This window comes from Struthio camelus, chromosome 1 (genome assembly GCF_040807025.1).
Source record: "Struthio camelus isolate bStrCam1 chromosome 1, bStrCam1.hap1, whole genome shotgun sequence".
In the NCBI taxonomy this organism is placed as follows: Eukaryota; Metazoa; Chordata; class Aves; order Struthioniformes; family Struthionidae; genus Struthio; species Struthio camelus.
The window spans coordinates 57,768,054-57,792,770 of record NC_090942.1 but is presented as its reverse complement, the minus strand read 5'-3'; the positions used below and the strand labels follow the sequence as shown (position 1 = coordinate 57,792,770).

Genomic DNA, 24,717 nt, shown 5'->3' with positions numbered 1-24,717 from the left:
GTGGTGACTGATAAAACCAGTGTTTCGCTAGCTTCCATGTTAGAGCTGAGAAAGGTCTTTTAGGCTTCCCAGTTGCCTTCCCTACTAGGTAGTGTGAGCTGGGGGTATTTCTACTCGCACTTAAAAAAAAAAAAAATCCTAAGCAGCCCAGCTCCCATTACTTCTCTTAGACTGGTGTGAGATTTTATCATAGACCTACTACAAGACAATTTTACATGTGGTCTTTGGTACATGTTCTATTTCAAAACCATCTTGAGGAAGTCTAAAGCTATCTCTGTATTGCAGAAGTGTAGTTTATGTGCAGGCAAGTGATCTACAGGACTGTAATGAGCTCTGACTGCAACTGTGTGATACTGTCCCACATGTAGCAGTGGGTCACACTGGCAAGACTGAAGCTGAGAAATGAAACAAAAAAGCCTAACATGAAGTCATCACAGCATTTGGGAGAAAAGGGAATGATTTAGTTCTACTCTTTCCCCAAACAAGTACACACGCATATATGTGCTGGTCCACACTGTTCCAACTTCAGATCTCATGGAGCAAATGAACTCTGAGCATGTATCTCAAAAATAGCTGGGAGGTAACTTTTGGCCATCACACATTCTAGTGTCAAGGGCACACGATGTGATTGTATCTGGAAATGGGAACTGGAAATGGTTGGATTGCCCCATCTCAAGTTCTTAAGGGTTTCCCTCTATTTGGACAGACTGACTGCTTCTGTGCCATGGACTAAAAAGCAATTTCTTTCCTTAGAACCCTTTCTGCAAAACTTGTGGAGACTTGTCGACATCTGCGTTTATTTCAAACCTTTGTGGTAGAAGGAGCTGCTAAGGAATCATGGCAGTTCCTTCAGCAGTACGTTGCGTTTCAGTGCAATAATAGGGAATAACGAGCTCTTTTCTTGCTCTGGTCTTCTGTTAGGGTTAATGGGAAAACCTAGGGCAAACCTTAAATATGAGAAGAATGAACCTTCTCAAGAGAAAAATTGAGTGTGCAAATAGACATCATGAGCTTAAAATAGAGAAATTTGACCATTTTGAAAAAAATACGTCCATCAAATGTAAGTTATCAAAAAGCCTGAGTATGCTAGGTTACGAAACAAAGCACTAGACAATCCATCAAAACATCTGAACATATGTACCTCCCAAATGAAAGCCCTGCATCGGCTGATGATCGTTCCATGTATGTGGTCTATACCCTTGTATGTGTAACACATGCATAGACATACATCCTTTTGAAAGCTGTCACGCAGCAGCCTGTAACAGGGTCAACACAGTCTATCGTTTCTTTTTTATACACCTTCAAACAAAACCCTGAAAGGCAGCATCCAGGAAGCTGAAAGGAGGAGTGTGAGAGATAAGTGTGACTGCTAATGGGGGAGGAAAGGATCAAGTGTATGTGTGTGGGGAGGCTTCACTGAAATGGTTTTAAAGCCTGGAGAGATGGATAGGACAAGTAAAGAGCTTTGTACACGACAGTACAGCCCTATGTGATGATTGTCACTCTGAAATTTATAGCTCTGTGAGGCTGAAAAATACGTTTGAAGGGTCACTAGAACTAATTATGCTGGAGAAATGAAGCTGGGCTTGGACAAAAAAATTACAATAGAGGTCATCACACTCATGCACAAAATATTGGTGCAAATTTGTGATTTTTCCTCCATTCTCCCTCCTCCCAAATTTTAGTGTCAAGCAGGTGTAGGAAGAGTGAAGAGCAGAAGAGAGGAAAAACCATCTTATCAGCCTGGCGCAGCATGCAGGGGTTTGAGCACATGGCTGACAGCAGACCTGGCACTAAGCAACCGTCCCAGCCGCCAGCGGCTGTCCTGGCCTGCAGCTGTCTGCCTGGCAACGCTCCCTGGGCCCGAGGGGATGCGGGACCTCAGCCATCTGCCATTGGCTGGTGATTTGTCATTCTCCCCAACGGTGGAGGGGGTCTGGAGGCAGTGCTGGCTTTAGGGACAGGCTGTTCTTTCTGGGAAAGTAACAGGAGCTTGTTTGCACTTGTTTTTCAAGATTTACTGCAAGTTCTCCGTGGCCAGCTTTTCCAGGGCATGCTAAGTCTGTCTTTACTATCCTGACCTAAGCTCTAGTTTTTCTTTGCCTTCCGCTCAGTGTCATAAATAACATTAAAGCTTTTTGGATTTGGTGAGCTAACGTGTTTTCAAAGCATGCCTATGAGGAGGCTGTGGTTTATATGCTGTGGAGGTGCAGGGAGTCTTCTCTGAGGAGCATGACGTGTCCCTCTTCAGCCTCTTTCCGTAGCAATATGCATGACCACCCCTTTGCCAGAAAATTTGGAAAGCAGAGGAATTTTCTCCTCTTCTGAAGAGGGACTATGGCAGAACCCTTCTTTCACTTTCTCCCAGATAACTAGTGGTTGCAGCCAACTGAGCAGAAATATTTTGGTCTTTTAACTGACTCAAGTCAACATAAACTCCCTTCCTGCTCTGCACAACATCCCATAGGAACGAGCTTGTGAAGCCAAGCACATCCTGGCATTGAGATGGTGGATGCTTGAGGTGCTCATCACAACAATGACTTCTCATCGCTCAGGCCTCTCTGCTTCTTGGCTCTCCTAGAAAACTGTTCTCTGCATTTTGTCTTGTTCCTTGTCAAGTCCTGTCATTGCTGAGTGCTACAGATAAGCTGAAGTGGGACAGGCCGAGGGCCGTGGTCTGCTCCCATACTTATTTCTCCTCTCTAGAGTTCCTGTCAAGCTCACTAGTACCTTGTTGATAGTACCAAGTGCATTCTCATCATCACCATCAGCTTGTCTGGTTTACTTTCCCAGCCAGGTGACGTTCTGGGTTTGAGAGACATCAGCTTATGCAGTAGTATGGGCAGCTTCTGGTTTAGGTTTGATAGTCACAACACTGGCTGCGTAAGCTGAGTGGATGTGCCGCACGAACAGTTTATGCACAAAGGAGATTGTTCTGCTGTCTGCCATGCAGACAGCAGGATGTGTGATGACCATGAGACCTGTAAGCTAATTTGCCTACTGGATACTAAGGTGTCAAATCCCACAATGCATTTAAGTGCATTAGAGAAAGCTGTGGAGGAGTTTGTAGTCACGATGCATTTTAGTATCAGTAATGTAAGAACATGTAAGAAAGAAGTCTTGAAATCTAAAGGTAGATTATTAGTAAGAAAACCTAAAGCTAAAGCTTCTATAGTAGTCTCTTCCAATACACTACTGGTATCATGTCTAATCATATCTGAACAGGAAGAATCATTCTCAGATGAATGAAAAGATTGTGCAGAAAAGAAATATCTGAGTCTTGCTAGTCATTGCTAAATCTTTTTGGGAAGGGAGTTGCTGTGCATAAGGGATAGGAGAATAAATTTTCAGCAGGTGATGGATCAGTCAATTGCACGTATCCTGAGTCTGACTGTAGCCGGTATGTTATCTTAGAGAACAGCGTGTGAAGCTACTGCTCCTGATGGGCCCTTGGCAGGGCTGCAGTATGTATAAAGCAGCTGTTCTAATCTATGGGGAATAAGTTTATCATATAGAGCAGGTCACTGGCACCTACCCAGCTGTATTATCTCAGCTTGGTTAGTTCTGCAGATCATCAATAACTTTGTGTCTCTCTTTAAAGTCCAAGCAATATTATTTGGTTTGGTTGTCTCTTGATGCGGGGGATTTCAGAGATGAAACATTCACAGTATGAGGTAGCCTTTCTGTGATGGTCGTTTGCAAGCTGCCATGACCCCTTCCGACCCTTGTCCTCTGGGGCAGGGAGAGATGGCTCTACTGTGCTCACCAGTGTTTTGTACCAGCCACATCCTAGCTAAAAGTTCATTTTTGTTCCTTTTTGCATTAAAGTCACTTTATTGTTATAAGCACAGGGAAGTAAACTGCTGGAAATGAAATAGTTAAGTAGGCAGTATTTAAATAGCGTATGCACTGTGGCATGGGTAGGTGACTAGTATAGAAGGCAATGAAACCTGCAAGGGACAATGGAAATGTGAGCGATCCTTCTCCTTCGGCGTGGTGTGTGATCAGCAATCAACATGCCAGAAGATGGATGGCTGTGAGACAGTGAGGAGTAATTCAATAAGGGAGCAGCTTCTGCAGAGTCACGCAAGAATGGGTGCAGTTGTTAAAGGTAAAAACCACCAATTGGCTCAAAGGAAAGACTCCAAAAAAGAGAAACGGAAATACTTGGCATGGCTAGAAAGGATGAGGCAATGAGCTAGATGATAACTGGTATGTCCAAAACAAAATGAGATTAGTGCATATCCATAGTTTCTAACTAGAAACTGTACAGAAGTCAGTTAGGTTGTAAATAAGAGAAGGAGGCATAGATTTCTACTCCTAGTCCTAAATCTGAAGAGAGGAGATGAATACAACAGGCAAAAAGACATCAGAGCAGTAGCCAAACAATGCTGTACTGACAACAGAGACTCCAGCTAGCCTGCCCTATTGGCAAAATCATGTGTAGTAGCCACCTTTTTTGGAACCATTCATCCTGCAGCCAGTCACATCAATAATTTACACTTAGTTAGCACTTTTTTTTTTATCAAGGGAACCCAGAGTGCACTTGGAAGGCAGCAGATACTTTGATAGCTGGGAGAAAAGCAAGATGCGTGAGTGTTAGACTGGACTTAATTTTACACTGTCATAACTACAGGCTGAATTTGGTCTTAGTCGCTTAAGATCCCAACAAACCAATGGAAGATGGAGGTAGAGAGCATAGGTCTTCTGGCTCTGAATTGTCTGTGTACTATGCGCCTGAACATCCAGAGATCACTCTGAATGGGTGAAGAGAGCCCTGCCCTGTAAATAGAAAAATGAAACATAGTAACATACATGCAGTGCAATAGCTGCCTCCAAATGGAACTTGGAGATTTTCCTGCTCTTCACGAGAAAGATTTATGGGAGATACGTTCTCCTAGTGGGCACCATCGTCTTTGAACGCAGCTGCAGTCGAGATGGAGAAAGATCTTGGGACAAAGACACTAGAGGAGAAACTGGGAGATTTGCTCCGTTCCCAGCTTTACCCCACATCTCCTCTCTGGCCTTGGGTAAATCTATTCACTTCTCTATGCCCTGGCTTCTTGTGTGCAAAGCGGAGATTGTAATGCATCATTAACCTGTCCTGTTTGGTTAGATTAAAAACTCTCTGGAGCAGGCAGTGTGTTTTAATGCATGTTTATGTAACATTTTGTATAAGTTGAGTTTGATTTCAGTTGGTATCATTGAGGACATGTGGAGATACCTCATAAATAATACTAATTATTTTAATATTGATAAATGCTGTGAATGCACTCAACATTAGCACCCCCCCCCCCAACAGCACTCAATACTGTGGGCATTACAGTGATTGAGCATGAGTCATGTTGGCTCCTTTCCCTGGCATGGTGTGATCTGTCAGTTAGCCAGAAAGCTGAGAGGTTTAGTGAATTTGTACTGGGTGTCAGGAACACCTGAATTCTAATACAGTCTCCGGCGGTTGCTGTGTGTGTGATCTCTGGGAAACACTTTTCTAAAGAAGACTCTGATCTTTGGCTATCCAACTTGAGGCAGTAGGAGCCTGATTCTCAGAGGCTCAGAGCATCACAGTTCTTTCTGGCTTTGTTAGAAGTTACAAGGATTAAACGCTCCTGAATATCAGTCTCTAAGAAACTCATAGATTACAGAACCCGAATCAGAGCCTACTTTGGAAAAACCTGCTCTTCCCCTGCTTCTTTTCCGTCTGTGAAATAAGGAAAGAATTACCTTACCAAGGTAGTTGTGAAAATTAGTGAGAATTTACGTAGTGTTTTGAAGGAAGCACTAGATCATTTAAATAGTCTCTTTTCGTTGCATGTTCAAGCCAAGCAGCAATTTGTTGTAGGATATAAGAGGAGGGAAGAAGAAAGCAGATATGAGAGTACTGGCACATCTGCTCATCCACTACAGGCTCCTTTCTCCTCCTTACATGAGCGAAAGTTTAATTAGCATCTCCCCTACCTCACAGGTACCTCTGCTCTGTTACTTGTACACGTGAGAAGCTTCCTTTCCAGGAGGCCGTTCATAACCCACTTGCATCCTCGAAGAGGTGCCAGCAGCTGCTGTGAGCCTGTGTGGTTGCGAGCCGGCTAGAGTTCCTAGCTTCCCGTTATCTGCTGAGACAGATTGGCTCAGTCATTTGCAATCAGTTCTTCCTTCAGGCATGTGTCCTGCAGGCCATCGGTGCCAGTTTGGGAACCAGGGCAAAGGGTTCTGGGATGCATCCAGCTACAAGCCTCCAAAAAATGGAAAATAATGAGGAAAAAAGGCATCCAAGGCTGAGGGGACTGCATCCTGAAACTCTGAAAATAATTAGTTTTATTTAATTACAACCAATAACGAGAACTGTATTGAAACAAACAACAGGAGCTCATACCTAGCTCCTTTTTTTTTTTTTTTTTTTTTTTTTAAATCGCTCTGCATTTTGCTTAGGCCATATGCAATTTCTTCTGGGTGACCTTCCTGAGCACTCCCTACACTTCTGAATTAATCTTTATTTACTTTGCTGCAAAGCTTTGTGTCACCACGTGATTTTCTTTTTTGTGCTGAAGCACTCCTCAGAAAAGCCTGCTAAGCTAAGCATCAAGCACATGATTTTGTGATGCTATATCCACTGAAGACTTAACCTAGCTGGGAGAAGGGAAAAAGGTGAAGTAGCTCTGTTCTATCTTTCTGCTTCTCTAATTCAGACTGCTACCAGCGTCAGAATACCCTCTAAGATTGATTAGCTTTGGAAACTAGTTGTCTGCAGGAACAAGGTACTCACTTTTGCATCCTTTACCAAGGGATGTGTTGTAGTAGCAGATACTGCCCTGATGATACACTCAGAGGGTAGAGCCCCTGCACAGAAGGCAACATACTCCTCCGTCCTTTGTGCTTTTATTGTCTTCTCCATACTCCTGCAAAGTGAGATGGCCTTTTTACCAAAGGTGCCCTAAACTCATTTCAGATGTATTCAAACAGTGCATACATTTGAGTTCAGCTTGGATTCATGTGGTGCTCTCCAGAGAGGGGTGGAAAGTTGTGGAGAATGGAAAAAGAAATCTGTAACATCTGAGAGGAAGAATGAACTGGAAAAACAGTGGAGTGATGAACAGAAAAACACCAAAGTAAGAAAAAGGAGCGAGAACAGGGAGAAGGAGAGTGTTTGGTAGGTTTTAGGCCTATCTTCAGTGTTTATGAGGTTTCTTCTGTTTTCCTCTCCAGGGTAGCAGCTCCTTATTCAAAGACAGATGTTTGCAGTAGCCCTTTGTGTAAAGCAATGGCGGGCGGTGGGGGTTGGGGTGAGGGGGATGGGAACAACCCAAAAAACCCTCAAAAGCAATAACTGGGACCCACACATGCCTATTCTCCCCATGTCTGTCCTGTAGGCCTGGGGAGGTGTCCCCCAGCTTGCCGAGCCCCAGCAGTGACAGGCAGCTGCGTAGCAGTGCCCATTTCAGAAGATTAATCGAAAAATCCACTGGTGCTGCACAGAGCACTTCCCAAGGCCTAGTGAGCCTAAAACCTACAGTAAGAGGAAAACCCCATATCTGTAAAGTATCAGAAAGGAAGACGAGAACAGAAAGACATGCCAGAAATGGAAGGAGTCGATCAAGCTTTTCTTTGCTATAGACTCTGTTCAGCACTTTGCAACCGACTTTCCCCCCTCATATGTGCTCTCACCCGTTTGCTTTCATGAGTTATTAGAGACCTCCTCTGGTAGGATGAAGGGGTGCAACATAACGCCCAGTAATGAGAGCGTATCAGTGCAAAAGCGGTATTGCTGCTTTTCTCAGGGTGCTTTGCCCACTCGAGCAAGTCTCTTTTCTGTCCAGCATGCTAGTTCCCCCTGCACTTCTGCCTGACTCTTTCAGTGTTCGCTGGACACCACACGCTCAGGAGAGTTTCACTGGCTCTGAAGGCAAAGGTATTTCAGAGCCACAAGATGTCAGCAGGTACCTAGCAGGACATGAGAGTATTGGACCCTCACAGCAATCAATGGGCAGCAGGGATCTATATGCTGTGAAAGGTCCCACGAGATGTTCGTGTGCATCTTTAGGGGCCTGCATGTCTCCCAGAATCTAGCCCTCTTTTCCTGGCTAAAGGAAGAAATATTGATTCTCTCCTTCATGCTGTTTCATTTCAAACAGTTAAGCATTTCTTTCCATTTTGGGTGGTGGAAGGAGAGCTCTGGAAAGCAAAAGAGATAGCGACAAGGCAGGAGGAGAAAAATGAAAACACTGGGAGCAGTGTGGGCAGAAAAGCAATGCCTTCCACTTTATTTCTGTTATGGCACCATGAGTCTCTCCGATCTCTGAAATCTCTCTGATTTGAGCCTCTCTGATGGTCTTCTAATGTTCCAAGGTCACATAGGAGGGAGCGCCCTGTATCAGGGTATTCAGTTGCCCTGTTCAAATTCAGATTTTGTAAATCACATTGCTAATTCAAATCACCTGTGGACTGCAAATGACTCCCTGCCTGGGCCTGCCCAGATCGCTGGTTCAGATCCTCTGCAGAGCAGAGGTCCAGCCAAGTGCAAAAATGAAGACTAATTCTTCTAAGGTCACTGAATTGCTGCCGATGTCAGTAGAGAATTGACTTTGCAAGCTGAAATCTAGATAAACAGTAATAGCTTTGCAGTTTGGATCCCAGTTTATGGTTCAGTTGGTTTTCTTTGGTGTTCGTTTCCCACTTTCCCACATCTGCAGCAGGAAGCAGATGCTGAACCCTTCGCTTGTATTAAAAGTGTTTAGAACAAAATATATTTTTTAACTCTCTTATACTATAATAGTGTTCTGAGCTGCAGCCATAACACCTCATGCTGTGGCCTTGTCAAACTCCCTAATGAGAAACCAGGTCAGGTTTTGGATGGAGATCTCCAAGGCAGAGCCAGAATACTGCAGGATGCACCATTTGTGAGTCAGCAGGAGGTGCAATTCCTCAAGTCAGTCCTGAACTGATCCCACAGCATGGTGGAGTATTGCTTTGCTGACAAATAAGATGTGCAACCACAGTCCCAGCCATCTGAGCATATTAAAAAGCTCTTTCTCCAGGAACAGACTCATTACCTCTAATACAGTGCTCAAGTTTAAATTTGGGTAATTAGTTTCTTCTGACCTAAAAAAAAATCCTTAGGTGGTTTCTTTTAGATACTGCACTTTTTCGCGCTTCCCATAGTAAACGGCTTTGTAAAAATATTATACAGTGTTAAGCAGGTGCTCTGTTGCATCCTGAAAGTTAGATGTAATTCAGAGGTGGATAATTATCAGTAGATAAGCTCTGTAGAAAGCTCTGGGGTCCAGCTGCTACAGACAGGACGTAATCATTACTCTGAGGGTTGTAGCAGCATTGGTGAAGATGCATGATATTTATGAGATACTTGAATAATTAGTGGTGAGTTCTGCACACCTTTTCTGAAGAAAACACTAGGTTGCTTTAGAAGATCAATGTATAATCTGTTCAATAGATGCAACAGCCAGATGTGACTGATGTAACTCTTGGCCTTGGCTATATGACAGGTGGGCTGTCCTGTGCTTGCTGTGGTGAGGAACATTATAAAGAAGCCTGGCTTTATCTCTTCAGTTTCCCACATGATTAGGAGCCCTCTGGGTCCTAGCCCTTTGCTAGGTCAGAGCTCTCCCTTTGGCTTCCTGTTTCTGGAATAGCCAAGGATTTGTTTTACTGTGTTGATACATGTGTTTATTTGCTCTTCAGATTCCTTCTTAGCCTCTTAATCTCCATTGTATATTTTTCCCATCAGAGTTTAAATTTCTTTCTATAAGTTTTGCTTTTGCTGGATTTGAGCATTTAACAAATACAGTTAGTGCGTCCAAATAAATCATATAGAAGGAGTTTAAAGAAATGAGAGGTTTGCTCTGTTTTGTTTCTGTGTTGACAATAACTTTCCAAAAGCCATCTTCAGTGCTTGCCTAGGTCCACAGTGGATATGATATGGTGTATAAGATGCAACTGACTGACTTCTCGTTAGTCAAAAGACTATCTGGCTTGATATAGGGCCCCTGTTCTGAGCAACCCTGCTAAGTTGGACCAGAGAGGCTGACCTATGGCACTTTCTTTTTTTGGTCTTTGTCTGATTTTCTATGGATATCGTTGAGGCTTTTTTCTTTTCCACCAAAACCCAATTTGTTGAAAAGTTCCTTTCTAAGGGCAGGAACATTAATGTCTTTGCCAAGCATTTAAAATCTCTCCATCTCCTCCCTCTTCTGTGCTTCATTCCCCTGCCTCCCAGGAACACCATCCAAAGTTCTGTAAGTCTTCTCTAGTGCCTTTCAAATCAGTGTAACAATCCTGCTGTGTATGGCAGTAGTGTAGTCCTTTCTTTGGCATCAATATCGTGAAAGACTTGAAGGTCTTAGCAATGCATACTTCAGCTATCTAAAATACATGACGCAGTAATACCTAGAACATATGGACAGTGAGGGTTTTCATAAAAAGCTTCAGAACTTGCTCTCTGTGACCCAGACTGCCTTGAAATTCCAATATTGCAACACTGGCTATTGGCATTTAACTTCCAATTGACTCAAAACATGAAAAAAGAAACTTCTAAGTTAGGTCAAAAAACCACAACTTTTTTTTTTTTAATGTTGAAACATTCCTCTGTACTAAAAAAAGATACAGAAGAAACGTTTCAACCTTTCCAAAACAGGATTTTTAAAGCTTTCTGTTCTGAGAAATGTTTTGATTGTTTTGATCTATTTGACGACAAACACATTTTGAGATGTGAGTATTTTCCTTTGAATGTAACATCTGATGTTCACCCAACTTCTAGTAGGTTAGGTTAGCCAATTGAGGCTGAAGAGAACCCTCTTACTTCTGTAGGCTTATTTTGTAGAAAAAGACTAGGAAACTCCTATGCATCAGCATAGGAGGAGAAAAAAAAAAGTGGTGATAAGAAAAATGTGGGAGGGAGAAAAAATGAGACCCACCTGTAAGGGCATCTGTAAGAGCCAACAGCACTGAGAGGGAGAATATGAGAAGTTCTTTCCCTGGAGCTGCTTGTCTCTGACCTTCACAACAGAAATCACTCCTTCCGTTATAAATGAAATATTAACTGTCTTGCAGCAGTTACAGCATCCTACTGGCTTCTTGCAGGAGGGTCGCAAAGCAGGAGAGCAAACTAGGGAAGAAACACAGCTCCGTCCTTAGAGCTTATTTGAAAAGCAGGGAAAGGAAATGCAATCACCACAAACTGGAATGACAGGAAGCAGCCATCTACCCAGTATAAAACGTGGTTAGAGAAGAGGGAGGTAGAAAAGCAAAAAGGGAGGGAGAGAAAAGAGAAATGATTGTGCAAATGTGATGTCTCATGTGGGGGCAGGGTGTCCACAGATGACTCTGTCAAAGGCAGGTGGCAGCTGCAAGGGAAGTGCCTGGCTGGCGCCAGCTCAGGGGTGGGAGGTGATGATGTGCGCGGGTAGCTTGTGTTGGGGATGCGTCGTGTGGGGCTCTGTTTCCCAGTTACGTATTTCTTGGGGTTGGCACCTTCTGCTGCATTTCAGTCATTTAACTACTGTGTCACAGTACCTAGAGCCTCTGCAGTTGCTTGCCCTCCTTTTGGGGGAGGAACAGGAGCTACCATGACCAGCCAGACAATGGAGCTGACTTTTTTCCCTCCTGTAAGCCTTTTGTAGCCAAGGCATTTCTACTGCAGATGATTTGGGCCTGAGATATTCAAGACCTGACTTGGCACAAGGTATATACTAGGAATGGTTCTGAGACACTAAAAAGCTGGAGGCCCAAGGAGCATGATGCTTATAAAGCTTAGATGCTTCCTGTGCTGTTAGGAGCTGCTCCTAGCTGCTACGGAGTTTTGTGGACCTGATGATGGAGAACGGGAGGAAGATAAGAGAAGATCCCAGAGTATAGCTTCATTTTGTTTTGTTATTGTTGTCAGTGAGAAAAAGCAGAGATTGAGGCTGATAGGAAGAACTTAATGGGTGTCCAGTTTTCCACATGCAAGCTATTCATGGCTCCAATACAGCATCCCTTGCTTCTGCTGCTTTTTTCACAGGAATGTAACTCACAAGTTTTGCCTGGATTGCATCACAGTTTTCTAACATCATCCCTGGTCTTGTATTATGCACAGTCATGTTATCAAGAGCTACTACAACATGCAGAACTCTTCAGTGGTCCTCTAACATGTGGTATACAGTGTTGACTTCATCCCATATGTTTTAGGGCAGGTGATTTTCTCTTTTCGTCTGTGCTGGTGACACACGTGCCCCTGGAGCAGGCTGCAGGCTCTGGCCTCTCACTCCAGCCAGCTGTTCCCGGCCTGGTGCAAAAAGGAAAGCAGGAGCTTAGAGGGTCATTTCGTGCTCGGTGGCTGCCTCTGGCCCGCAGCTTGACAGGCCCTGCACACGCAGGGTGCGAGGAGCTGTGCCATTGGCAAAGCTGACACAGAAAGGCACTAGCTATCAAAATAGTACAAAGAAATGCTTTTTAGGCAAAATACAATTAACCTAGATATGGCTCTTAAAGCCACAAGGCAGCGCCGAAACCAAAAACTTAGGACTTTTAAGAGGAGGAGACAGTTACGTGGGTAATGAGGGAGAGCTTGCTTAGGAAACCTTTCTCTCTTGCTCTCTTTCCTTTGTTTAAATGAGAGCTATGGCCCTTTTGTCCCTGAGGGCTTGAATCAACTGTGAACTGACAGTGTTAGGAAAAAGCTCCCCTTATGGGTAAGTTATTACATAATGGATTGCTGCGGCTTTTCTGGCACCTTCCTCTGAAGCATCTTGCAGTGGCCGAGAGTGAGGAGCCAATCTGATCCGGGGTGGAAATGCCTGGGCCTCATTTTTATCTCGGCCGTGGGAGGGCCTGGACCTTGCTGCGAAAAGCACCGGGCACCTCCTGCTTCCTGGGAGCAGGGCTATGAGATGGCCCTGAGCTGAAGGGAGGGAGAGCAGCAGCGAGGAAGAGTGTGATGAGGAAGGGCTGAGGGGAGAGCGCACGTGTTTGTTCATAATAAGAAAATTTGAACTTCAGAAAAAAAGAGTTAATTAGTAATGAAACTTCTGACTGAATGATGCAGATTGTGAGGACCAGCCTTGTCAGCAGCTGAAATTAATTACAGGCTCAGGCACAGGGAAGGGGGGGATGAGGCAGGGAGGGGGAGGCAGCACGGAAAGAAAGATGATAAACCTGGCTCCAGGCTGTTGCCGTGGTGACTGGAGGCAGTCGCTGTGGTTGACAGCGGTGACACATCCAAGGCAGCAGGTAGTTATAATTACCCCCTCCATGGACCAGGGCTGGCAGCAACCCCTCCCGATTCGGGGCAGGAGATGCTCCAGTTTTCTCCTCACACTTTCTTCCTCTCCACTGCAGCTCTGATGTGTCTTTTGGGGCCCCCACTGCTCTGAAAAGGAAGCCATGGGGTGGCAAGAGAGAAACCTTTCCTAATGTCACTTCAATCGCAAGGGAGCAGCAACTAATTCAGTGATATCCTCAGGAAGCCTGGACAACCCTGGCAAACTTTCAGAGAGCCAGTAGCTGAAAAAAGGCAGGAGAGAAACTGAGCGCAGCCAGCCCTAGATATTTAAGAAACGAGATTCAGAGCTTTCTGTGCATCCCCCAAATTGCTAGTTTTTAAAAACTGTTTGTAGCAGCTGGCCTGGGTCTTGCACCGTGGCATCTCGTACCACCAGATGCCCGAAGATGACCTGCTGGGGGCCACATCACTCAGGAGGACACCTCTTCCTTGTCAGGCACCTCGGTGGCGCCCACCGGAGAAGTGAGAGTGGTAAAGTTAGCACAGGAATGTCCTGACCACCCACGCTGACACAGCACATGTGTGAAGTAGAGATCTATGCAAAATAAAGCTCTGAATTCAAGCTCCTTTCCCTGAATTCCCTGTGAATCCTTAGTCTGGTCGCAGCTGAATAGTACTTCCTGCCTCCAGGTCTCTCATGTCCTGTTGTCTGTCTCTTTGCTGAAGAAAACCCCCTTCTTTTAAAACAATTTCTGCTCTTCCTTTTATACATACTTATTTCAGCCAGAGTTATTCTGAGCACGGGCTCTGTCCATGCTTCTCCTCGCTGCCTTGTGCTGAGGGAGAGACACTTTTGCAGTCACTGGCCCAGCCCACACAGAAACTCTTTTTGCCCCTAGGAGAAGTGTTATTCAGCACAGATCGCACCAGCACAGCTTCTCCAGCACTGCCTTTCAATCAGCTGTCAAAACGCCTGTTACAAAATGAATGCTGCAAGCCACTAAGGGAATCGCAGGTGCACCCAAGTGCCAGGCTCTGAAACAAAAGTTTCAGCCCAAACTGGAGTTTGCAGCATGATGCCAGGCTGCCCCCAGCCTCTAACTGTGGCTGCAGGGCAGGCTATGGGGCAGCAGGAGATGCTGCCTTATCTCTAGGTAAGTGGAGGAGCACATAGTTTTCACGGACAGAATTGGGTTAAAAGGGGCTTTCTTCCTGGCCTGCTCTCCCTGCCATCCTTCTGGCAGTGTGCAGATGGGGCTGGGGATAAAGGATTTCCAACTCAGCTCCAAGCCTGGCAGCAGGAAGTTCTGGTGGTTTCTGGCTGACCTAGGCCAAAAGGTCAGGCTAGGTCAGGAGCAGTGGGGGTGACTCTGGAAACGGAGGGGGTGAGAGACTGTGGAAAACGAGGGGGCAATGGAGAGCATTAACTGAGAGAGAAACAAAGCCAAGAAGTGGATAGATGCAAAAAAAAAGGGTGGAAAAGCAGGGGAGGAACTGTTAACAAGGCTGAAAGAATTGTGGATGGGATAAAAGAAAGAGATGTGCCTTTACAAAGATTAAAAAAAAAGACTAAGAAGAATACAAGAAAGACATACCAGACCCTGTCCAGTGTAGAGCCATGAGGATGAATTAGGGGACTGGAGCATCTGACATATGGAGAGGGGCTGAGAGATTGTTTATCATTGAGATGAGAAGGCTTGGGGGAATCTTATCAGTGTGTATAAATACCTCATGGGGACAATAAAGAAGAGGGAACCAGACTCTTAGTGGTATCCAGTGACAGGACAAGAGGCAATGGGCACAAATTGCAATACAAGGAAGTCCACTGAAACTTTAAAAAAAATTTTTTTTTTACCAGGAAGATGGTCAAACACTAGAATAAGTTGCCCAGAGAGGCTGTGGAGTCTGCATCCTTGAAGATACTCAAAACCTGACTGCACGTGGCCCTGAGCAACGTGCTCTGAGAAAAGGTTGACCCTGCTCTGAGCAGAGGGAGTTAGAATAGATGATATCCAGAGGTGCTTTCCAATCTCAACGATGTTGCGATTCTGTGAGTGATGATGCAAAATAGTTTTTGAAACATCCAGAAGAAAACTGCAGTCTTACTGAAATACCTGTGGGAGCCAATGAAAACATCTTCAACTGCTCTCTTGGGCTTGAATCAAGTCATTAAAGAAGTGTATAGGAGACAGAAGGGTGGGAAATTGAAGTCACATCATACAGAGCTCTGAAGGCAAGCATTTTATTCGTGCCCACTGGTGTATTCCTCTATTCCTAACAAATAGGCCACTATTTGTTTTTGAAGCTAGTAGTACAGTAGCGTGCCTGCACTGTTAGGGAAGGGGACTATGGCTGGAGGGGTTAGGTTGGGCTCCATGTGCCTTACTGTGCACAGCACTTGGGATTAGCCTTGTGCAGGATAGTGATAACGTGTTCTTGAAATCACCTCGTAGTGTAATTGGCACAGTACAGCTAATGCCTCACTGATTTTACAACTGAAGGTAGCTCTCTGAAAGCCAGGTGGGAGAGAAGAGAAAGAATTAATAATCTTCTAGATCAGATTGTGTAGGTTAGTCATGAATCACTGTCAGAGAATCAACAAGGAAGAGTTGCACAGAACAAACCATGGATTTTGGAGTTTCTTTCATAAGTGACCAGAGGTACAGGCTACCATTTTAGATTCAATTCTGTAAGGAGTGAAAATTGGTGTACACAGTGGGTTGTTTTTTAGGTGGATAATTTCTCAGCTCAATTAGTTTAAATAAAAAATACGAACTTTGTCTGAAATCTGAAAATGGAAACTGAGCAGGGATGTTTATGTGAGGTGTGTTAAAACATGCAAGAGTAGTGGGTCTATCCCAGGTTGGAGGTCCATTCTCATTAGATCTACCTCACTGCTTTGCAACACTACTGGTGGAAAGAAACCACAGAAACACATGCCTACTTTTAGAATGAGAACACAGTAAATGAGCGCTTGGAAAAGTGAGAATCAGGTCCTAAGACTCCTTCATTGGAAAGAAGGATGATGAAGAAGAGGCAGATGGAGACCTGCAAAGCTGTGAAGGGCACAGAAAAGGTCACTGAAATACCCCATTTTTACCCTCTTCTATAATATATAAATGGAGTGGCACTTGATGAAATTAAAAGGTAACAAATTAAAAATAAATAGGAGGAAACACTTTTTCATGTAAAGTATAATTAGCCAATGTAGCTCATGGCTGCTGACTATTACTGAAGCAGATATTTTAGTCAGATTCTAAACAAAGGATTCAAATGAATAGGCAAAACATCTGCAGGGATACCACTGTAGCTGAGAAAACAATTATAAGGGCCATCAATCCTCATGCTTTAGGGCATAAGCAGATCACCAGCTGGGGTCAGAAACACAATTACCCCCCTGGTTGCTAAATAACTTAATTAGGCACATTGTGAAGTTTTATCCAGCATGGGCTACTGCTGGAAGCAGAATAACAGATTAGATAGACTATTGACCTGCCTCAATATGGCAACTCTTTATCTCCAAGTCCATCTCAGAAAGGAAGAGGGAGATGTTTAGATTTATGTTGTACCCCTTCTCAGAAGGGCTATAGTCCCTAGGCTTATGTCAGGATCTGCCTGTCCATTTCATTGTGTTCAATAAAGCTTCTTCCTAAATCCCAGAGATCTCTGCTGCACTTGAATACAGGACACCATGGAAAGTCTCTTCCCACTGTATTTGTAAGATTCAGTAAACCAGTGAGGGAGGGGTGCAATCAGTGTGTGTTTAACTGCAGCGATGATAGGTACCACAGGTACCTTAGGCCTTTCTGTTACCTTTACTTACCCCTTTTCAAATGAGTCTTGGCTTAATCAAGGAAGAGAGTAGTGAGGAGCAAAGTAGGGAAAAATGTAATAAATCAGCCAACCAGTGATTATTTCCCTTAATCTGTCTGTTTTGTCATTCCAAGCCTAAAGCAAGTTTATCTCAGGCATGATGCTTTTATGAAGTTTTCCTTGACTCTTTTCTACCTGGTTTGAGTGTGTCAGCATGATGGTGATTTTGCTAAACTGCGTTACCCTGGGGATGTACCAACCATGTGAGGATATGGACTGCCTTTCTGACAGGTGTAAAATCTTGCAGGTAAGCAGACTTCATTCCTGTCATGATGGTGGCTCAGTCCAAGTTGCAAATGCCTGCTTTCCTTCAGTGTGTGGTCATCCCTGGCAACAAACTGTCTTATCTTAAAATGGTAAGAGCTTGCTTTGAGGGGTGGAATAGGGAGAGAGAAAGATAATGAATAAAGTCTATTCGTGGCCAGGCAATACAGAATATGTTGCTAACCTTCCTGACCCTGTGCATAACCAGAGTCTTCCTAACACAGACAGCTGAAAGACATTCAGCTCAGACATACCCAGGGAGAAATAAGTAAGGTTATAGCTCCTAGGCAGAGGAGAATAGCAGCCCCCAGTGCCTTTGCTACTCCTCTGATAAGCAAGGGTGCTACTGAGTCTGTGGATCATGTGGCATGCAAAACACTCAAAGAAAGAAGAAACAACAGGTACTCCAAGAAGGTCCATGGGCACATCCAGCCCATTAATGCACCAGCTGTGCTTGCTGCTTCCACAAAGAAAGAAGGCCACAGCGAAGGTTGTCATCTGTAGCATTGCCAAAGTCTGCTCTCTAAGCTGTGTGTGAAGCCGCATTGCTGTCTCAGCTGTGCCGTTTGTAGAGAGGTATTGAGGACTCCTTCCTGAGAGGCCTGGAACCTCCTGGCCAGGTTCAGATTTGCTGGTGCTGAGCCAAAACCCCCTTTCAATCCCATGTAAGCAGATGCTGAGTCTACATCAATAACTACACCCCTGGAAGAAAAAGAAAAAAGTTCTGGCTTGCTTGCTTCTTTTCACTCCTTTCCCTAGTGGAGTTCAGATTTTCACAGTTGTCCTTGTGCCTGGGTAGCTGTGCTTTTGGCCACATGATGTAGTCACTATGCAGAAGCTGTGCTTGAACCCCTAGTGAGGTGCACATGGCTCAGCAGTCCCATAGGTTGGCCATTCCAACTGCAGGGAGTTCTCAGCCCTACCAATTCTTCTCGGTCCACCTAAACTTCAAAGCCACCTCATCCCTTCTTGTGCGTATTATGTATGCCCCATTACTAATCTTCTCTGTCCACGCTCTCTCAGCTTCCTCCATCTGTGCCTACTTGTGCTAATGCAGAGCTGCAACGGGGTTCTGCATGTGCATATGGGAAGCTGGTATGCCAGAACAGCAGAGCTTGCAAAAGCAGAGGCCATGGTGGTGAGCAGCAGGGAGCTGCGATGATAGGGCTGCATGGAAGAAACTTGCCCAGCCTCTCAGCCCTGTCCGTAATTCATTTTCAGGAGCACTAAAATTCATACTTACCTCACATTCTACATTTTGAAGTGTAAAGCTAAGAATGCACGTTAAACTTGTTCTTGGTTTTCTATTTGGCAGGTATTTGATGATTTCATCTTCATCTTCTTTGCTATGGAAATGGTGTTAAAGATGGTGGCCCTGGGGATCTTTGGCAAGAAATGTTACCTTGGAGATACCTGGAACCGCCTGGATTTCTTCATTGTCATGGCTGGGTAGGTTAAAAATTTAGGGGGTTGTTTGCTCTGTGTTTGTTGGAGCGATGTATGGAACAAAAAAAAAATCCTCATCTGAGGAGTACATAAAGGTTAGTGGCAACTACAGATGCGTTTCCTGAAACGTACTGAGAAGCTTTTAAGCTCCTCTTATACTGATGGAAAGTCAGAGTAAGCCCACACAAAGCCAGTGGAGCCACTCTTGATTTGCTGTGGTGTAACTGAGGAGAAAGTTTAATCTCTGATGCTGCTCCAGTTAGTTCTGCGGAACTGGAGTCAGCCATGTGCTGGGGTTAGCAGTCTGGAGAGAAACCAGTAGAAAAGGTAGCCTAGCTCCTGGCTGATGCAAATCAGTGTAGCTCACACAACTTAAGAAGAGGGTGTTAATTTGCACTGAAGAGCTAGCCCAAAAACTTTTTTCTTTTTTTAAATGTCTGAACGGAAGTGTTATAACCTTCACCTAAACCAAGCCAACATCTCTATTTCCAGCAGCAATGCTTTAAAGGTAGGAACGTTATTTTTGCTACTCTGGGGTTTTGTCTTTGTGTTGCTTCGGCCTCACCCACAGTACCATTGGGACAAGTTGACATTTGAGTGTTTTTTACAACAAAGTTGCTATGGTGAAGCTCTGATTTCCACTCTGCACGTATGAAGTGGAAAGCCTACCAGGATCTGCCTATTTGAATCATAGAAAAATGTCCTTTACTGCTAGGGAGCATATGTTTTTTGGGTTTTGTCTGTTTTCAATTAGGTTGCCTTGTGATATAACAAGAAAAAAAATGTCAAAGAGAGAAAAAATTATGATATTGCTGTTCTCACAACAAATAAGAGTGAACATCTCCTTTTTAGAGAGAAACCCTTATTTGCCTCTTCCTTCTGGAAAGGAATTATCAGCTTTCACTGTCACCTGGAAGTCAACGTATCACTGACTGAGCCAGAAGTGAGTTCTAGCTTACTTTGTAGAGTTTTTCCCTGAGGTGGTTAGCAGGGCTGTCATGTACATTTGTTTTTGACACTGTTTTTCTATAGCAAGACTTGAAAGTCATTCCTTCTGGAGGGGTGTATAATTGTTTCCTTCTGGGGGAGCTTAGACTTTCAAACTCAGTTCGGTTGTGGTGTAACGTTGAGGGTTGCTTCTCAGATATGAGCTAGCTTGTACATAAGTGGAGGACAGACAGATGAAAACTATAGCTTTTTCTAAATGAAAGAAACGTGTCAGGTGGGAGCACCTTTCTTGTGGCTGAGGCTGCTGTGATTAGCATGTGATGTAAAATGGCTGCACAGTATGGGGAGTGTGATTTCATCAGGGAAGACTCAGTTGAAGCAGCTGATGCTTGGTGTTAAGAAACACTAGATTGTTGCATGTTGTAGTGTGAACTTCTGGTTGCAGAAAGGTGATGGTGCGGGGAAAATGAGGCCCTACCTTGACAGCCTTTGGGGAAGGAAAGGGAAGAACAGATGTGTTTGAAAGGGGAACCTCGGAATACACTGTGCTCCTCTGTGTGTGTGACGTGCTATGGTACACTGAGTTGGGGCAGGATGGATGCAGGAGAGCCCGTGCATTGTTGTGGGGTGAAAGGCTGGGGAACTGGGGCGGGAGGGGTGTCTCACTCTGGCTGGTGCACATGCAAACATAGTACGTAAATGGTGTTACCTGGGGAGACAGAGAGGTCAGTAGAGTAATGCTAAATGAAAGAGGGTGAATTCAACTGCTTGTTCTATGCAGGAAACGAGCGGAATCTGTACTGCCTAAATTAGAAGCGAGTAAAACCCATTTACATATGTTTCCCTCTGCCGCCATTGCTGGGAGAAATTCTAGAGCAGAGGAAGTCTTTTGTACGTCTGATACCAGTGCAAGAAAAGAAGCTCATCTCTGAACTCATTTTAATGCTAAAGAGACTTAGAATCAACTCCATAGATACAAAATAATCACTGTGGAATATTTTTCATTTCAGGTCCATAACTGAAAGAAATTTGTTTCCTGATTTCTATACAATCGTCCTCATGAGATGTCAGGCTGAAATGATAGTAATCTCATTAGAATATCTGATCTCAAAAGACTTCTGCTAAAGAAAGATTTTTCCATTTAGTTATATAGAACTAATGACTATATAATGTATTTTGAGTTATAAAAGCTTGTGGTTATTAATTCATTATTCTTTGAAATTCATTAAAATTGTCTGCACTATTTAAATCAAATCCAAGCACAGGCTCAAAATTGCAAGCACAATCCAAGCACAGGCTCAAAATTGCTCCCTTACATACGGACCATAGGCTTTTATTCGACCTCAAATTCAAGCCTTGAGCTTTATCCTGATTGGCTCCATTCCCAAAGCATGGCTTCAGCTTCTCTGGGTCCAAAAGCTGCCTTAGCCTTCTGATGAATAGAGGACGTTCCTCATTAGGTTTTCTCCATGTCAATGAATTAGATCCTGATCAGAGTAAAATCATGTCTCTCCAAGGGCCGCCTTCTTTTCACAATCCTAGACTCTCACTTTGAGGAGGTCATACATTTGGCTCTCAAGAACACGTCTGTGATGTTGGAAGGCGAAGCAGTACCTAGAAGTCATGCAGCTTCTCTCAACGTTCAAAAAAAAAAAAAAAAAGGACTATACTTCCCAGCCCCTTCTCTCCCCTCTCTTGCCCCAAATAAATTCAGAAGCAGCGCTCCAAACCTGGCAGCGAAGGTTGGAAGAGCACCCTATAGCCTGGGAAAGCAAAGCGCAGCCGAGGGACTGTTCTGTCGGGTGTCCTGGGTGGCTGAGATCCCTCCATCTGGCTATCTGCATGACAGCATGTTTTATCAAACAGCATAATGATTATTTGCTGCTATTGCCCCAGACGGTGTTTTGGTTACATAAACCATGTATTCAGGCATTCGTTTGTGGTTTTCTCCTCACTTCCTTTGAAAGCCAGAAGCTATGGTTTTAGTTAGCTGAATTCCCTTGTGTGCCCCTGCCCTGCTTGCCCCTGCCCCCCACGCAACCCAGCAGCTCAAGGAGGAAGACTCCATTGTCACTAAAAATGTTCAGTTTCCATGGCAATAGGAGCTGACATCACCAGAACTTTCTCCCCTCTCGCACACTCCCTCCCCCATCCACCTTCAACACATTTTTTTCGAAAGGATTAGAAAAAAACCAAAACAACAACAATCCTAAGTCAACATTCTTCATTGCTCCCCTTGGAGATCCTAAAACTGAGCCAGGTAATTTGGGTTGAAGAATGCCTAAAAGCAAGAGCTTACTATATTTTAAAAGCTGAGAGAACGTGAGCAACAAAAATCACATTGGAAACTTAGACCGGTGTCTCTACATGCATGAATTTAGGAGAAGAGTCACTTATTCCTGGGCTAATATCAGCTTTTCCAGTCAGGCAGCTCTCCATCTACAGAGTGAGGTTTTTCTCCTGGCCTCACTACTGTGAGCATCAGTTGTATTCACATGTGGTTAGAGATGCCACTGTCCCTCTAGGAGGGGAGATATCCCTTGACATGACTCTGTCCTGAGAGGCTCAGTACAAGGAGTAAATTCATGCAACCTGTCTCACTTTGGGGGTATTAATTCCTCTGAGGGAATGCTCGTTGTGCCTCTCTTGAGCTAAGTGCCATAATTAGCTGTCTACAGTGGGGATTCTGTCTGCCTCTGTCTACTTCTGCAGCGTCCACGCAACACATCCTGGTATAGAATGTACTCCTGTAAATATGTAGGCAGGTTAAGGAAGAGAGGGCTTCACTGCTTGGCCAGACGAGGGATTGCGATCACAAGCTTGTGCTCAGAATATGTCCAAAAACTTTCCTTAATTCCTCCTTGGAGTCCAGTGGGTGAGGAGAGTCTGGTATATCTGTCAGCAAACGTCCCATATTTCCCTCCCTCCGTTATCAAACTTCAGTTTGCTGCATAGATCTCAAACTATCATCAAATCTCCTTCTAACGTTGCTTTTGATGAGACAAATAACATGACTTGTGTAGTTTTGCATTTTAAGATATGTTTGCTGTATTTTAAACAGTTTTTAAAAGTGGTAGACACCAGAACAGGGCACCACTGTTTCAATGTCAACACTTCAGCGCCTTATACATTCGTAATGCAGTCTCTTTATTCCAGCCTAAAATTTCCCTGTTTCTAGAGCCAAGGATTGCAGTAGCCTATCTAATGACAGCATCTCACTGTCAATTCATTCAGCTACTTTCTCCAATGACTCTAAGGCTGTTTGTTTGTTTGTTTTTTCCCCTCTCAGTCTCCTCTTCTGAAGAGAGAAAATCTCTTCCTGTTAGTAGGGACAGCAATATTTGTTCCCAGATGTACGGTATTACATTTGTTCATACTGAAATACACATTACTTGCATTTCCAAAGCATTTCATACTGTTCTATATTGATGACTTATCCTCTTCATTTCTTTTCTATTCTCCCAAAATATGCATCAACTGCAAAATCCATCAGTGATTTTTTTTTCTTAAATATTTTCTGCCAGGTTGTGATAAATAAATAAAGAACAGAGAGACAAGAATCGTGCATTACAGAAGGACATCTGCTTGCAAATGATTCCTCATTTACTATTGCATGTGAGGCTTATTACTTAGCTAGTTTTTCTCCAGCTAATGTATGTCATGATGATTTCATATCATTCCAGTCATAGCAACATAATTACTTGTGTGAACTAGACTTTTAATCTCATAAGAAATTATAGCAGATTAGTTTGATGATGTCTATTTTTCCTTAAACTTGTGTTGATTATATTTAATTTTATTATCTACCTTTAATCTGTAATCTATCAAAGCCACATATTGGCAATTTCATTACTGAACTGTGATCAACGTCAGTCCAGTCAGTCTAAATATTCAGTTCAGTATGTTTTTAAGGTACTGGCACAGAATCAGAATTTCTCTGACCCTTGGATGTTTTCCCAGTCTTCTGAGACTAATCAAAAATCATCAGTACTGGTCCAAATCTTATTTGGTCATCTCCTTTGAAACTCTTGGCTGTACGTTGTCCAGACCTGCTTATCTTAGCATATTCTTATTTTTGTAGGTACAGCTTAAAATACTCAAACACGATTGGAACTGAAAATAGCTCATTATCATCTATGATAAGAATGCATCACGTGACCTTCCCCAAAGAACTGAATTTGTTCTAATTGTTTTTTGCCTTTTTACGCTGCTCATGACAATTCTATGTTCTTGTTCCAGTGGCTGACCTGTATCATTTCATGTGTCCATTTGATTCCCTTACAAATTTTCCAGAATTTCTGTCTTCTGATTTATATTCGTTGATACAAGCTTCCCCTCTCTCACATTTGTTGTATTGCTGCCTTCAGTTTCCCTTATGGTATACCCTCTTTTTGTCCAGTTCAACTTTATTTTCTTGATTATGGCTTCTTCAATACCTGATATATATATCCTTAAACCTGACTTGGTTGTCATTCACAGTTTATGAATTAAATTCCTTATCCTGACTGGGTTGATGCACAGCTGTTTCTGTGTATTTTCAACTTCATGAATGTGGCCTTTCTAATCCATCAAATACATCTGTTACTGTTGATGACCTTACTTGCTTTGTACATAACACATGTAATCAAGCAGTCCCAGCTTTAAGTTCTATGATTAAAAAAAAAAAAAAAGCTTAATAGAGAATCTCTGTATCTTAGACTCGTAAGCACAATATTCTTTGAGTTATAAAACCCATCATTTTAAATACTGGGAAATTGCAAGGCGATTCAGGTGCAGCCCAACACGTGTTGTCCAAATTCAATTCTTGCAGGATGGATAATGGGATTTGTTTTCCTGTGAGTTATGGATCAATACCAATAGAGCCAGTCAGCCTCTTTTGTAGTGTGATTTGGGCATACCTAATGAATATAGTCACGTTCATAGGCTAATTCAGGTAGGAAAGGACCTTGCGAGGTCTTCAGTCCAATCCCTGACTC

General features: G+C 43.6%; 1 protein-coding gene across 4 annotated transcripts in view; it reads left to right on the top strand.

Annotated features, from left to right (window-relative positions):
* CACNA1I (calcium voltage-gated channel subunit alpha1 I) overlaps window positions 1-24,717 on the top strand; it is a 176,766-nt gene that overhangs the window by 66,455 nt on the left and 85,594 nt on the right. For all 4 annotated transcript variants that reach the window (XM_009665343.2, XM_068941582.1, XM_068941569.1 and 1 more), the window contains exons 3-4: window positions 17,219-17,330; window positions 18,663-18,796. In XM_009665343.2, the coding sequence (XP_009663638.2) occupies window positions 17,219-17,330; window positions 18,663-18,796 (246 nt within the window). The remainder of the gene's footprint in view (window positions 1-17,218; window positions 17,331-18,662; window positions 18,797-24,717) is intronic.